At 49.4% G+C, this 13,820-nt stretch overlaps 1 protein-coding gene across 3 annotated transcripts in view; it reads right to left on the reverse strand.

The window, feature by feature from the left end:
- The window catches only part of gpr180 (G protein-coupled receptor 180), a 227,780-nt gene that overhangs the window by 44,801 nt on the left and 169,159 nt on the right, over window positions 1-13,820 (reverse strand). For all 3 annotated transcript variants that reach the window (XR_005463122.1, XM_038817739.1, XM_038817740.1), the window contains exon 6: window positions 1,427-1,584. Coding sequence is in view for 2 of the 3 variants with exons in the window: in XM_038817739.1 (XP_038673667.1) it covers window positions 1,427-1,584 (158 nt within the window). In the remaining variant the exon portion in view is untranslated. The remainder of the gene's footprint in view (window positions 1-1,426; window positions 1,585-13,820) is intronic.

The following is a 13,820-nucleotide window of genomic DNA, read 5'->3' on the forward strand; positions in this document are numbered from 1 at the left end:
CGTCAGCACCTCCTCCAGCAATGTGGAGGCCAGCTCCACCGGGAAGCTCTATCTCCTTTCTGGAAAAAATCTCAAACCTGCATGTATCGAAACACTTCCCCCTGCTCCAGCCCATATTCGCTTCCAGCTCCTTCAGTTCTGCAAACCGACCCCTAAGAAACAAATCTTTTAGCGTCTTAATCCCCTTCTCCTCCCATTTCCGAAAATTTCCATCCCACCTCCCTGGCTCAAATCTGTGGTTCCCCCGAATCGGCATTTCCCTTGACCCTGCCCCCAACCCGAAGTGTTGGCGAAACTGCCTCCAAATTCTCAATGAAGCTAGAGGCTGGTTTAGCACACTGGGCTAAATCGTTGCCTTTGAAAGCAGACCAAGGCAGGCCAGCAGCCCGGTTCAATTCCCGTACCAGCCTCCCCAAACAGGCACCGGAATGTGGCGACTGGGGGCTTTTCACAGTAACTTCATTGAAGCCTACTCGTGACAATAAGCGATTTTCATTTCATTTCACCTCCACCACTCTTTGCAGCTTGTCCCCCATCGAGGTGAGCTGGTCGCTGTGCTGTGACACGGCCTCCTCCACTTCCTTCAACTTCTCCCCTTGCTCTAGAACCTTGGCCAATGTCTTTGCCACAGCTACTCTCACTGGGACAATTGCCTCCTCCACCAATGACTTCAATGCGACCGACGTCTTCTTCCTCAAGGCCTCCATGTGCCTTGCAAACTGTTTTTCCAGCTCCACTGCCATCACCTCGGTCATCTTCTCCACCGTAAGTAGTGCGGCCCCACCACGCAGTTTCTGTCCCAACCACACCATCCTCCTCCAACACCTCTCCAGTGTCTTGGGTGAGATGGCACTCGCCTGATTCCATTATTATCGATCCGATCGCAGCCAAATAATCAACTGAAATGGCTCTATTTCTCTTTTTGCATAGTTTCTTCTGGTGTCTCCCATGGACCCATTCTTGGCTCCTTCCCATGTTATCTACTTATTGCCCTTTGGCAACAAATCAAAAAATATAGGGTGGGATTCTCCTGCCTCCCAGCCGCATGTCTTTTGGTGGCGGGAGGTGGCGTGCCATTCGCTGGTGGCGGGATACTCTGCTCCACCGCAGTCAATGGGATTTCCCTTTGAAGCTACCCCATGCCACCAGGAAAACTACTGCTGGGGGTGAGCTGGTGAGACCAGAGAATACCGCCAGTGAACGGCTGGAGAATTACAGCCTGCAAATTAATTTATGAAAAATTTTAAGTCACCAGAAATGTGCAAAATGTGAAAAATGTGCAAAACAGTATTAGTTAAAGAGTGTTTCAATAAAGCCTACATTTAATTTTGGATCAATACATCATTAATCTTTCTAAATTTAGGATTGAAGATATGAAATTAATATTTGAAGTTCTCCTTTATTTATTAATAATAATTTCACTGACCTGAGTAATAACAGCTACAATGGCTATGGCAGTCGATGTTGGGGTTGTGTCCCACTGCAGGAGCCTACCCTGAGTTCTTCCCATTCTACCGAGAGTCCATCCCATGCATAAACTCATAAGCATATAGAGCATCTGAATCTGGGAGACCATGTCACATACTGTTCAGGAAAATAAAAGAACAGATTAGATTAATTACTTCATGACTGACGTGTCTTTTAGCTCTCTATTTTAACTGAAATTTAGATTTGAGTTCAAAGCAGGATATGTATTATAAAAACCTGTTTAATCAAAACAGAAAAGAAAGAATGCAAAGATTTAAAAATACAAACTCTGAAATAAACAAAGTTGGGGGGGGGGGGGTGGTGGTGAATGTATCTTAGTAATTCACACTGTATTTACTAATACCATTGTAAACGCAGTAGCGTTATCCGACCACTAGGGGGGGGGGAGTAACTCTGGGAATGCTCAGGAGTTTGTACAGGGCTCCACCCGTGGCTCCGCCCACGATGACTCCCCCTAGACTGCTGTATAAATAACCGTGTCCAGAGCCAGCCTGCAGTTCATCGAGAGTTCACCGGGTAACAGGCTGGCTCTGTAGTAAGTAGATTAAAACCACTGTTCATATCTTCAAGCACGTGTCTCATGAATTGATGGTTCCATCAATTTAATCTACTTAAGAACAGTCAGGATCGATCATGGAATCAGCCCTCAAGCCTGGAACTCGACCCACAGGATGCAGAGGCAAAATAAATCTTCTCCCACTGGCTGCGGTGCTTTAAGGCCTACCTGGCAGAAGCGAGCACAACCGAAACAACAGAGGAACAGAAGTTAAGTCTACTGCACGCGAGGGTGAGCCACAGAAACTCTACGCAACTAACCTTGGCCGGTTCATATACTGCAGAACTAGCGATACTCGATAAGATGTATGCAAGGCCCATTAACAAAGTTTACGCACGCCATGTGTTCACGACTCGCCGCCAGCGGCCTACTGAATCACTCGCCGAATTTTTAAAAGAGCTCAATAATCTATCTAATGACTGTAACTATCAAGCAGGTACTGCGGCTGAACATAAGAGAACTTGCTGTACGCGATGTTTTTGTAGCGGGCCTCAGGTCTAATTATGTGCGCCAACGACTGCTGGAAAAGAACATAAGAACATAAGAACTAGGAGCAGGAGTAGGCCATCTGGCCCCTCGAGCCTGCTCCGCCATTCAATTAGATCATGGCTGATCTTTTGTGGACTCAGCTCCACTTTCTGGCCCGAACACCATAACCCTTAATCCCTTTATTCTTCAAAAAACTATCTATCTTTACCTTAAAAACATGTAATGAAGGAGCCTCAACTGCTTCACTGGGCAAGGAATTCCATAAATTCACAACCCTTTGGGTGAAGAAGTTCCTCCTAAACTCAGTCCTAAATCTACTTCCACTAAATTAGTTAGGCATGACCTGCCTTTAACGAACCCATGCTGCGTCTGCCCAATGGGACAATTTCTATCCAGATGCCTCGCAATTTCTTCCTTGATGATAGATTCCAGCATCTTCCCTATTACCGAAGTTAAACTCACTGGCCTATAATTTCCTGCTTTCTGCCTACCTCCTTTTTTAAACAGTGGTGTCACGTTTGCTAATTTCCAATCCACCGGGACCACCCCAGAGTCTAGTGAATTTCGGTAAATTATCACTAGTGCATCTGCAATTTCCCTAGCCATCTCTTTTAGCACTCTGGGATGCATTCCATCAGGGCCAGGAGACTTGTCTACCTTTAGCCCCATTAGCTTGCCCATCACTCCCTCCATAGTGATAACAATCCTCCAAAAGGGGGCCAAAGACTTAAACAACTGCGGAAATTGCTACCACGATGGAGGTCTCCTTCCGCAGCCTCACCTTGTTCCCCGCGGACCCCACGACCCAATCATGTGCCCCCGACCAGCGACTCCCCCAGGCCTGTGCCACGCGGCCGCCCAGCCACCAGGCTGCTCCAGCCTGCCATTTCTGCGGCCAGAATCAGCACCCGCGGCAGCACTGCCCGGTCCGCAACGCGACCTGCAGCAGCTGCGGGCGGAAAGGCCACTACACGAGAGTGTGCCTCGCAAAAAGGGCTCCAGCTTCCAACTCCCCAGCGGCAAGAAGTAATCGCTCTGCCCGAAACGCTGCGGCCTATGCCCCGACTCCGCCCCCTCCCGCCACGTGAGATCCATGGGGGCCGCCATCTTGGCAAACCTCCACCACGCGGCCGGCCACGTGTGACTCATGGGGGCCGCCATCTTGGATGCCACCTTTTTCGCCGCCCGCCACGTGCGATCCACGGGCCCGAGCTGCATCTCCACGCTCGGACAACTCATCGGAAGAGTATGACCTCCCCGGGCGTTCGTCACGCGGCCCGCAACTCGGTGCAGTCACCCTGGACACGTCCGAAGCATCTGCGAAATTCGATGGCAGAGGTCCAAATCAACGGGTACAAGACGCCATGCCTTTTTGACTCCGGGAGCACCGAGAGCTTCATACACCCAGACCTGGTAAAACGCTGTTCGCTCCCAGTTTTCCCCGTGCGGCAAACTATCTCGCTCGCTTCAGGCTCCCATTCTGTCCAGATCGAGGGGCGCACCGCCGCGACACTCACAATCCGAGGCCCTAGCTACTCAAAATTTCAACATACGGGGCAGCACGGTAGCATGGTGGTTAGCATCAATGCTTCACAGCTCCAGGGTTCCAGGTTCGGTTCCCGGCTGGGTCACTGTCTGTGCGGAGTCTGCACGTCCTCCCCGTGTGTGCGTGGGTTTCCTCCGGGTGCTCCGGTTTCCTCCCACAGTCCAAAGATGTGCGGGTTAGGTGGATTGGCCATGCTAAATTGCCCGTAGTGTCCTAAAAAGTAAGGTTAAGGGGGGGGGGGGGGGGGGGGTTGTTGGATTACGGGTATAGGGTGGATACGTGGGTTTGAGTAGGGTGATTATTGCTCGGCACAACATCGAGGGCCGAAGGGCCTGTTCTGTGCTGTACTGTTCTATGTTCTATGTTTTGCCCGACCTCTGCGCGCCACTCTTATTAGGCCTAGATTTTCAGTGTAACCTTAAGAGCCTCACCCTGAGCTTCGGCGGGCCCCTGCCCCACTAACTATCTGCAGCCTCGCTACACTGCGAATCTCCCCCCTCCTCTCTTCGCCAATCTCACAAAGGACTGTAAACCCGTAGCCACTCGTAGCAGGCGATACAGCCTGCAGGATAGGGTATTTATCAGATCAGAGGTCCAAAGGCTTCTCAATGAGGGGATTATAGAGGCCAGCAATAGTCCCTGGAGAGCTCAGGTGGTGGTCGTTAAGACCAGGGGAAAATTCCGCATGGTTGTCGACTATAGTCAGACCATAAATAGATTTACGCTCCTCGACGCGTATCCCCTCTCCAGGATTGCAGACATGGTAAATCAGAACGCCCAGTATCGGCTCTTTTCCACGGTGGATCTGAAGTCTGCATTCCACCAGCTCCCAATCCGCCCGGAGGACCGCCACTACACGGCATTCGAGGTCGATGGCCGCCTCTTCCATTTCCTCCGGGTCCCCTTCGGCGTCACTAATGGGGTCTCGGTGTTCCAACGAGCAATGGACCGAATGGTGGACCAGTACGGGCTGTGGGCCACGTTTCCGTACTTGGACAATGTCACCATCTGCGGCTATGACTAGCAGGACCACGACGCCAACCTCCACCGTTTTTTTTACAGACGGCACAGAAATTAAACATCATCTACAACAAAGAGAAATGAGTTTTCCGCACAAACAGACTGGCCATCCTCGGCTACGTCGTGGAAAACGGAGTCCTGGGCCCAGACCCGGACCGTATGCGCCCCCTCGTAGAACTCCCCCTCTCCCATTGCCCCAAGGCCCTCAAACGGTGCTTGGGCTTCTTCTCCTACTACGCCCAGTGGGTCCTTCAATATGTGGACAATGCCCGCCCACTCTTTAAGGCCACACGATTTCCCCTGTCAGCTGAGGCACGCCAGGCCTTCAACTGCATCAAGGAGGACATCGCCAAAGCGGCCATGCGGGCGGTGGATGTATCCACTCCATTCCAGGTTGAAAGCGACGCCTCAGAGGTAGCTCTAGCAGCCACATTAAATCAGGCAGGGAGACCAGTCGCATTTTTCTCCCATACCCTCTCCGCTTCAGAACTCCGACACTCCTCAGTTGAGAAAGAAGCACAAGCCATTGTGGAGGCTATTCGTTACTGGAGGCACTACCTCGCAGGTAGGAGGTTCACTCTCATCACCGACCAAAGATCGGTCGCCTTTATGTTTGATAACTCGCAAAGATTGACGGACTGAAATTCATCCACAACGACCTCTGCCACCCGGGGGTCACCCGGCTCGCCCACTACATCAGAGCCCGAAACCTGCCTTTCTCCAACGAGGAGGTAAAAGCGGTCACCAGGGACTGCCCGATCTGTGCGGAGTGCAAACCGCACTTCTATAGACCAGACAGGGCCCACCTGGTCAAGGCTTCTAGGCCCTTTGAACGCCTCGCGATTGATTTCAAACGGCCACTCCCCTCAACTAACAAGAACGTTTACTTTCTAAACGTCGTAGATGAGTTCTCCCGTTTCCCATTTGCTATCCCGTGCCCCGACATGACCTCCCACAGTCATTAGGGCCCTGCATAGTATCTTCACCTGGTTTGGTTTCCCCAGCTACGTACACAAAATGAAAAAAATGAAAATTGCTTATTGTCACAAGTAGGCTTCAATGAAGTTACTGTGAAAAGCCCCTAGTCGCCACATTCCGGCGCCTGTTCGGGGAGGCCGGTACGGGAATCGAACCGTGCTGCTGGCCGCTTGGTCTGCTTTCAAAGCCAGCGATTTAGCCCTGTGCTAAACAGCCCGGTGTTCGTCCTTCATGAGCGACAAGCTGCGTCAGTACCTGCTCGACAAGGGCGTTGCCTCTAGCAGGACTACCAGCTACAACCCCAGGGGGAACGGGCAGGTGGAGAGGGAGAAGGCCACAGTCTGGAAGACCGTCCTCCTGACCCTCCGGTCTAGAAAGCTCCAAGTCTCCCAGTGGCAGGAAGTCCTCCCAGACGCGCTCCACGCTATTAGGTCCCTCCTATGCACAGCGACCAATCAGACCCCTCACGAGAGGCTCTTCATTTTTTCCAGGGGCACTACCACGGGGGTCTCACTTCCGGCATGGCTGAGGACACGGGGCCTGGTACTCCTGAGGAAACACGTCAGGGCACACAAAACCGACCCCCTAGTTGAGAAGGTGCGCCTGCTCCACTCCAACCCCCAGTACGCCTTCGTCGAGTTCCCTGACGGCCGCCAGGACACAGTATCCCTCCGGGATCTGGCACCCGCCGGATCCAGCGACCCCTCTACCCCCACAGAAGGACCCCTCACCCTACACCCCATGCTGCCTCCCCCTCGCGCTCCCGAGCCCACGAGCTCGCTCCACCAGTTCCGTGCACCCGCGCCGGCCAGCCCCCAGTCGAACCAGAAGAGTATGAAGCTCGGACACAACCCTCCCTGGAGTCCGCCATTGTACCCCAGCACACAACACCCATCCAGCCACCGCAAGAGGCTGCAACCCCGGTGCTCCGCAGATCACAGCGGACAGTTCGACCGCCGGACAGACTTACTTTGTAGACCACCACCCCCGCCGGACTTAATTTCTTTGCAAGGGGTGAATGTAATTTAGTAATTCACACTGTATTTAACAATACCATTGTAAGCGCAGTAGTGTTATCCGACCACTAGGGGGAGTAGCTCTGGGACTGCTCAGGAGTTTGTACAGGGCTCCACCCTTGGCTCCGCCCACGACGACTCCCCCTAGACTGCTGTATAAATAACCGTGTCCAGAGCCAGCCTGCAGTTCATCGAGAGCTCAATGGGTAACAGGCTGGCTCTGTAGTAAGTAGATTAAAACCACTGTTCATATCTTAAAGCATGTGTCTCATGAATTGATGGTTCCATCAGGGGGTGTGGAGAAGAGAGGAAAGTGCAACACTGTAGTGTACCGTACACTATTATATCATTTATTATACAATGTACAACATATATTATTGTACTGGATTTTCTATTGAAAATGTATTACAAATCATGTTTTCTCCTTAAATGTGCACCGAGTTTATGAACATATAACACTGTTCCACCATATGGAGCATAACACCAGATAGCAAAAAAAGATTCAAGAGCAAACCTAGTGAGAAATTAAAATGAAAAATAGCTGTGCCAATACTAATCTGCTGACTCATGGGTCCGGATTCCCACTGAGTGGGGCTAAATTCAGAGACCTTTAAAAATGGCAGCTGGCACCCGATTTTGGGATTGTACCTCCTTTCCGTTTCTGGCAAGTTTGACCAGCAAGGGATAAGGGTGCAGGTGGTCAGTGCACGTGCAGCACTCCTGCCCTTTCCAACTCCATTGCATCTCACAACCCTCTCACAATTTTGAGAGAGTTAGACCCATTTTATCACAAAGGATTTATGAATCATGTGGCAGCACTACCCCTGAGTTATCAACCAATAAAAAAAACAGCCATTCAAATTTTCCACAAATACATTGGCCATCTTACCGTCTCATAAAGCTGACAATTATAGCCACTCAGAATATCAATGACAGAAGAGTCACAGCCAGCATGTGTTTTCTTACTGTTCTTGATCACTGTTTTGTGTGGAAAGAGTTGTGTGTTTTCTTACCCCTTTGAGTGTGTTTCAGCAGCAATAATTTCAGCAGCAAGCGTTTGAGTTAAAAAATAAAGATGGTGATTTATTCTCATATAATCATACCAAATTAATGAACATTACTCTCTTAATCTCCGACACACAAAGATTGAACACAATGAAGATAATGTGCTTTTACAGATTATACTTTCATAAAGAGTCATCCAGACTTAAAACGTTAGCTCCCTTCTCTCTCCACAGATGCTGTCAGACCTGCTGAGATTGTCCAGTATTTTCTTTTTTTGTTTACAGATTATAGTCATCTCAGTTTCTGAGATGTCTGGTCCCCCACGGTATCAGTGAGGACTTGGTTTGATTGATTGGCTGGTGGCCAATGAATTGGGCCAAAAGGCTGTGCTCTGCATGGTAATAGGTTGTGATTGGATCTGATCCCATTGGAATATTTTTCAGAACTCCAAGGGTTTGGATCCGGCAGCCCGAAGCTAAAAGATCCAGCTAAATCCTCCCCAAAAAAGCTGTTGCTTTGAAAACTCTCTTCAAAAAGCCTGTTGTGATGGCTGTACTCTTTCTAGAAGGAGCCAGCTGACTCTCTCTCCAATAAGCTTGTGGGTGTTGGATTCCTTAAGCAACAGGGCCTGAAGGCAAGCCATGAACTGAAAGCAAGGTTTGAGGAAACAAAGTCTCTGCCTCTCCAGAAAAAGTGTGAGCAGGGCAGCACGTTAGCATAGTGGTTAGCACTGTGGCTTCAGTGCGCCAGGGTCCCAGTTTCGATTCCCTGCTGGGTCACTGTCTGCGCGAGGTCTCCACGTTCTCCCCGTGTCTGCATTGGTTTCCTCCGGGTGTTCCGGTTTCCTCCCACAGTCTAAAGATGTGCAGGTTGAGGTGGATTGGCCATGCTAAATTGCCCTTAGTGTCCAAAAAGGTTAGGAGGGGCTATTGGGTTGAGGGGATAGGGATGAAGTGAGGGCTTAAGTCGGTCGATGCAGACTTGATGGACCGAATGACCGCCTTCTACACTGTATGTTCTATGATCTACAATGCTTTAAGATACTGCAGGAAACCCAGTACGAGCTGCAACACGATGACGGTAATCTACAAGTTTACTGTGAAGAAAGCATGCTAGGAACCATCATCTGAAGAAAAGACTCTTGTCTCTTTCACTTCCGTTTACCCACCCTTTTCCACCCCTGTGTTTTTCTGCCTGGTGTGTGTATATATAGAGGGTGGGGAGATAGGTTAGAGTAGGAGTTAGGTACTCATTCATATTTAACCAACTGTATCTGCTGTGTATTTCATAATTATTCTCAGAACCATAGAACCCTTCCAGTGCAAAAAGAGGCCATTCGGCCCATCACTGCACTGACTCTCTGAAAGAGCACCCAACCTAGGTCCACTCCCCTGCCTTATCCCCGTAACCCCACATAACCTGCACATCTTTGGACTGTGGCAGGAAACCGGAGCACTCGGAGAAAACCCACACAGACCTGGGGAGACCATGCAAACTCCACACAGACAGTCATCCAAGACCTGAATTGAACCTGAGTCCCTGGTTCTGTAAGGCAGCCGTGCCAACCAATGTACCACTGTGCTCCCCTGTTTTTTTTAAAAAAAGGGCTCAGTATTAATCACTCTTCCCAACATCTGTCTTAAACTTGTCTTGTTATAAATAAACAGTAATTGTGTTTCAACTTACAAACCTGTAATTATTAGGCAGCCAAGTGCCAAATACCTTGGGTATTTTTGTAAGAATTATTCGTTAATTCACTTGTGTTGTGACTCTGGGACGAGTCGGGCTGGAATTGACCGTACACTAGCCCAAGGTGGTGTAACAACTGGAACAGGTTGGGCAGAGGTAGGGGTGGGAGTGTGTGTCTTTCTCTCTGTTGAGATCTCTCACTTTCAAAGTATTCCAGCTAATTATCCAGGATGCTTGATGACATGCAGCCAGTTTTCTGACTAATGAGCGGTGGTTGACTACAAACATGATTTTTAAAACCAAAGACAACATGGCTGCCTCTGCATGGTTTTCTCACAAGTTCAAATTATTTTCCTAAATAAGATGGGGGGGCGGGATTCTCTGATTCTGAGGCTAAGTATTGATGCTGACGGAAATACCGACGCGTTTCCCAACGGTGTCAACATGGCCACAGGAGCAGCAATTCTGACCCCGACAGGGGGCCAGCACGGCACTGGAGCAATCCACGCCTCTCCAGCTTCTGATCACGGTGTCAGATGGGCGGCGCAGGTCTGCGCATCCCAAGTGCGCGGCATCTCCCTTCTCCATGCTGGATCCGACGCAACATGGCGGAGGGCTACAGGGGCCGGCGCGGAACAAAGGAGGCCCTCAGCCTGAGAGGCCGGCCCGCCAATCGGTGGATCCCGATCGTGGGCTCGGACACAGCGGTGGCTCAGAAGTTCAGTGGGAGGACAGAAATGAGTCATTTGAAGCCATTTGCATCCTATTAACGGGCTGTACACTGGATTCTCCACACCTTCATGATACTCCAGTTGCCTGGATCGGGATTCCCGTGGACATGAATTGGTGCAGGTTTTTGTAGCATGGCTCTGACGCTAAGGAGGAATGGATTTAATGTAGGTGCCCCCAAAGTCTATCGGAGGGCCCTCCCTTCCCCCCACAATGCAAATCCTGACCACCCCATACCCAGCTCCCTCATCAGATCTGCCCCCCCCCCCCCCATATCAGAGACACCTCCCCATCAATTGCCCCTGTCTGGAAGCTAAAGAGCAATCCAGGCAGAAACAGTGAAAAATTACAGCACTTTCACTCACCTGTCCCTGTTCCAGGTCTGCTGCCTCAGACAGAGGTGCAGAAAGCAACAAATGTCATTTCATAGAAAGCCAAAACCACATCACAAGACTTTAAACCCCCTCAGATAATTTGATCTGCAAGGCTTCTATTCACTTTCAAAGAGAAAATAAACTTTTAGTAGGCTGCAATGGACAGGGCATTAGCTTCTAGGCAGCCAGGTGTCTGGATTGTTAATTTTCATTTCTCTTCACGCTTGAATGCATCACACGTACCCTGCTTTGAACCTAACCTCAATGTTTATAAATATCTAGACGTTAAGTGCTTTCACTTCTTTTTCTCAGCAGAAAGCACTTAACTGATTTTGATGTGGTCAGGAGCTATTAATCATAGCTAGATGTGGCACGATGGTTCAATATTTTAATATGAAGGTGAAAACATGAAACATCTCTCCTGCCTGCACCCTTCAGGAGGCAGCAGGCCCCAGAACTAAAAGAGGGCGGGTGGGGGCTTTGTTAACAGAGATATGCTTGCTGAATTGAGAATTTTCCCAACTCCTAATAATCACATCTTTGACCAAAATCTAGCTCACAGAGTACAAACTCCCAACATTCTCCTCATTAATATCCACACTGAAAGAACGTCAGAGATTCAAATTGGAGGAAGAAGAAATGCTTTCAATGATTTAACTTAAAACTATGGGGACTCGATAGTTAGAGGGACAGACAGAGTTCTGTGGCAACGAAAGAGACTCCCTGATGGTATGTTGCCTCCTGGGTGCCAGGGTCCGTGATGTCAGAATCCTTGAGGGGGGAGGGGGAACAGACACAAGTCGTGGTACACATCGGTACCAATGACATAGGTAAGAGAAGGGAAGAGGATTTAAAACAGGAATTTAGGGAGCTAGAGTGGAAGCTGAGAGCCAGGACAAACCGTGTTGTCATCTCTGGTTTGCTGCCAGTGCCACGTGTTAGCGAGGTGAGGAATAGGGAGAGAGTGCAGATAAACACGTGGCTGCAGGGATGGTGTAGGAGGGAGGGTTTCAGTTACGTAGATAATTGGAGCACATTCTGGGGAAGGTGGGACCTGTACAGACAGGACGGGTTGCACCTGAACCAGAGGGGCACCAATATCCTGGGAGGGAAATTTGCTACGGTTCTTCGGGGGGGGGGGGGGGGGGGGGGGGTTTAAACTAATTTGTCAGGGGGATGGGAAAATGAGCTGTAGTCCAGAAGCCAGTGTTGAGAGTAGTGAGGTACTGAGGAGGGTATCAAGGTCGCAGGAGTGTACCGGCAGACAGAAAGGTGGGTTGAAGTGTGTCTACTTCAATGCAAGGAGCATCCGGAATAACGTAGGTGAACTTGGAGCGTGGATTGGTACTTGGGACTACAATGTTGTGGCCATTACAGAAACATGGTTAGAACAGTGACAGGAATGGTTGTTGGAAGTTCCGGGGTATTGGTGTTTCAGTAAGAGTAGGGAAGGTGGTAAAAGAGGTGGAGGAATAGCTTGTTAATCAAGGATCGTTTAACGGCTGCAGAAAGGCAGTTCGAAGGGGATCTGCCCACTGAGGTAATATGGGTCGAAGTCAGAAATAGGAAAGGAGCGGTCACGTTGTTAGGAGTTTTCTATAGGCCCCCAAATAGTAATAGAGATGAAGAGGAAGAAATTGCAAAACAGATTATCGATAGGTGTGGAGGTCTCAGGGTAGTTGTCATGGGGGACTTTAACTTTCCAAATATTGATTGGAACCTCTATAGGTCAAACAGTTCGGATGGGGCAGATTTTGTACAGTGTGTGCAGGAGGGTTTCCTGACACAATAGGTGGATACGCCGACAAGAGGCCGACAATCGGCCACATTAGATTTGGCACTGGGTAATGAAGCGGGCCAAGTATTAGATTTGTTTGTGGGAGAGCACTTTGGAGATAGTGACCACAATTCGGTGTCTTTCATTATTGCAATGGAGTGGGATAGGGCCATATGCAGAGCAAGGTTTATAATTGGGGGAGGGGTAATGATGCAATTTGGCAAGAATTAGGGAGCATAAGATGGGAACAGAAACTGTCAGGGAAAGGCACAAATGAAAAGTGGAGCTTGTTCAAGGAACAAATACTGTGTGTCCTCGATAGGTATGTCCCTGTCAGGCAGGGAGGAAATCGCCGTGTGAGGGAACCATGGTTCACAAAAGAGGTTGAATGTCTTGTCAAGAGGAAAAAGGAAGCGTATGTAAGGATGAGAAAACAAGGTTCAGTTGGGTCGCTTGAGGGTTACAAGGTAGCAAGGAATGAGCTAAAAAAAAGGGATTCGGAGAGCTAGGAGGGGGCATGAGAAGTCCTTGGCTGGTCGGATCAAGGAAAACCCCAAGGCTTTTTACTCTTAAGTGAGAAATAAAAGAATCACCTGGGTGAGGTTAGGGCCAGTCAAGGACAGTAGTGGGAATTTGTGCATGGAGTCAGAAGAAATAGGAGAGGCGTTGAATGAATACTTTTCTTCAGTGTTCACCAAGGAGAGGGGCCATGTTTTTGAGGATGAGAGTGTGATACAGGCGGGTAGGCTGGAGGAGGTAGATGTTCTGAGGAAGGATGTATTAGTAATTTTGAAAAACCTTCGGGTCGACAAGTCCCCTGGGCCAGAAGGGATATATCCAAGGATTCTTTGGGGGGCAAGGGATGAGATTGCAGAGCCTTTGGCTTTGATCTTTGACTCCTCACTGTCCACAGGGATAGTGCCAGAGGACGGGAGAGTGGCGAATGTTGTTCCTCTGTTCAAGAAAGGGAATAGGAATGACCCTGGTAATTATAGGCTGGTTAGTCTTACTTCGGTGGTCAGTAAGTTAATGGGAAAGGCCCTGAAGGATAGGATTTATGACCATTTGGAAAGATGCAGCTTTACCCGAGATAGTCAACATGGATTCATGAATTTTTTTTTTTTAGATAGAATTTACAGTGCAGAAGGAGGCC

This window comes from Scyliorhinus canicula, chromosome 14, assembly GCF_902713615.1.
Source record: "Scyliorhinus canicula chromosome 14, sScyCan1.1, whole genome shotgun sequence".
NCBI lineage: Eukaryota > Metazoa > Chordata > Chondrichthyes > Carcharhiniformes > Scyliorhinidae > Scyliorhinus > Scyliorhinus canicula.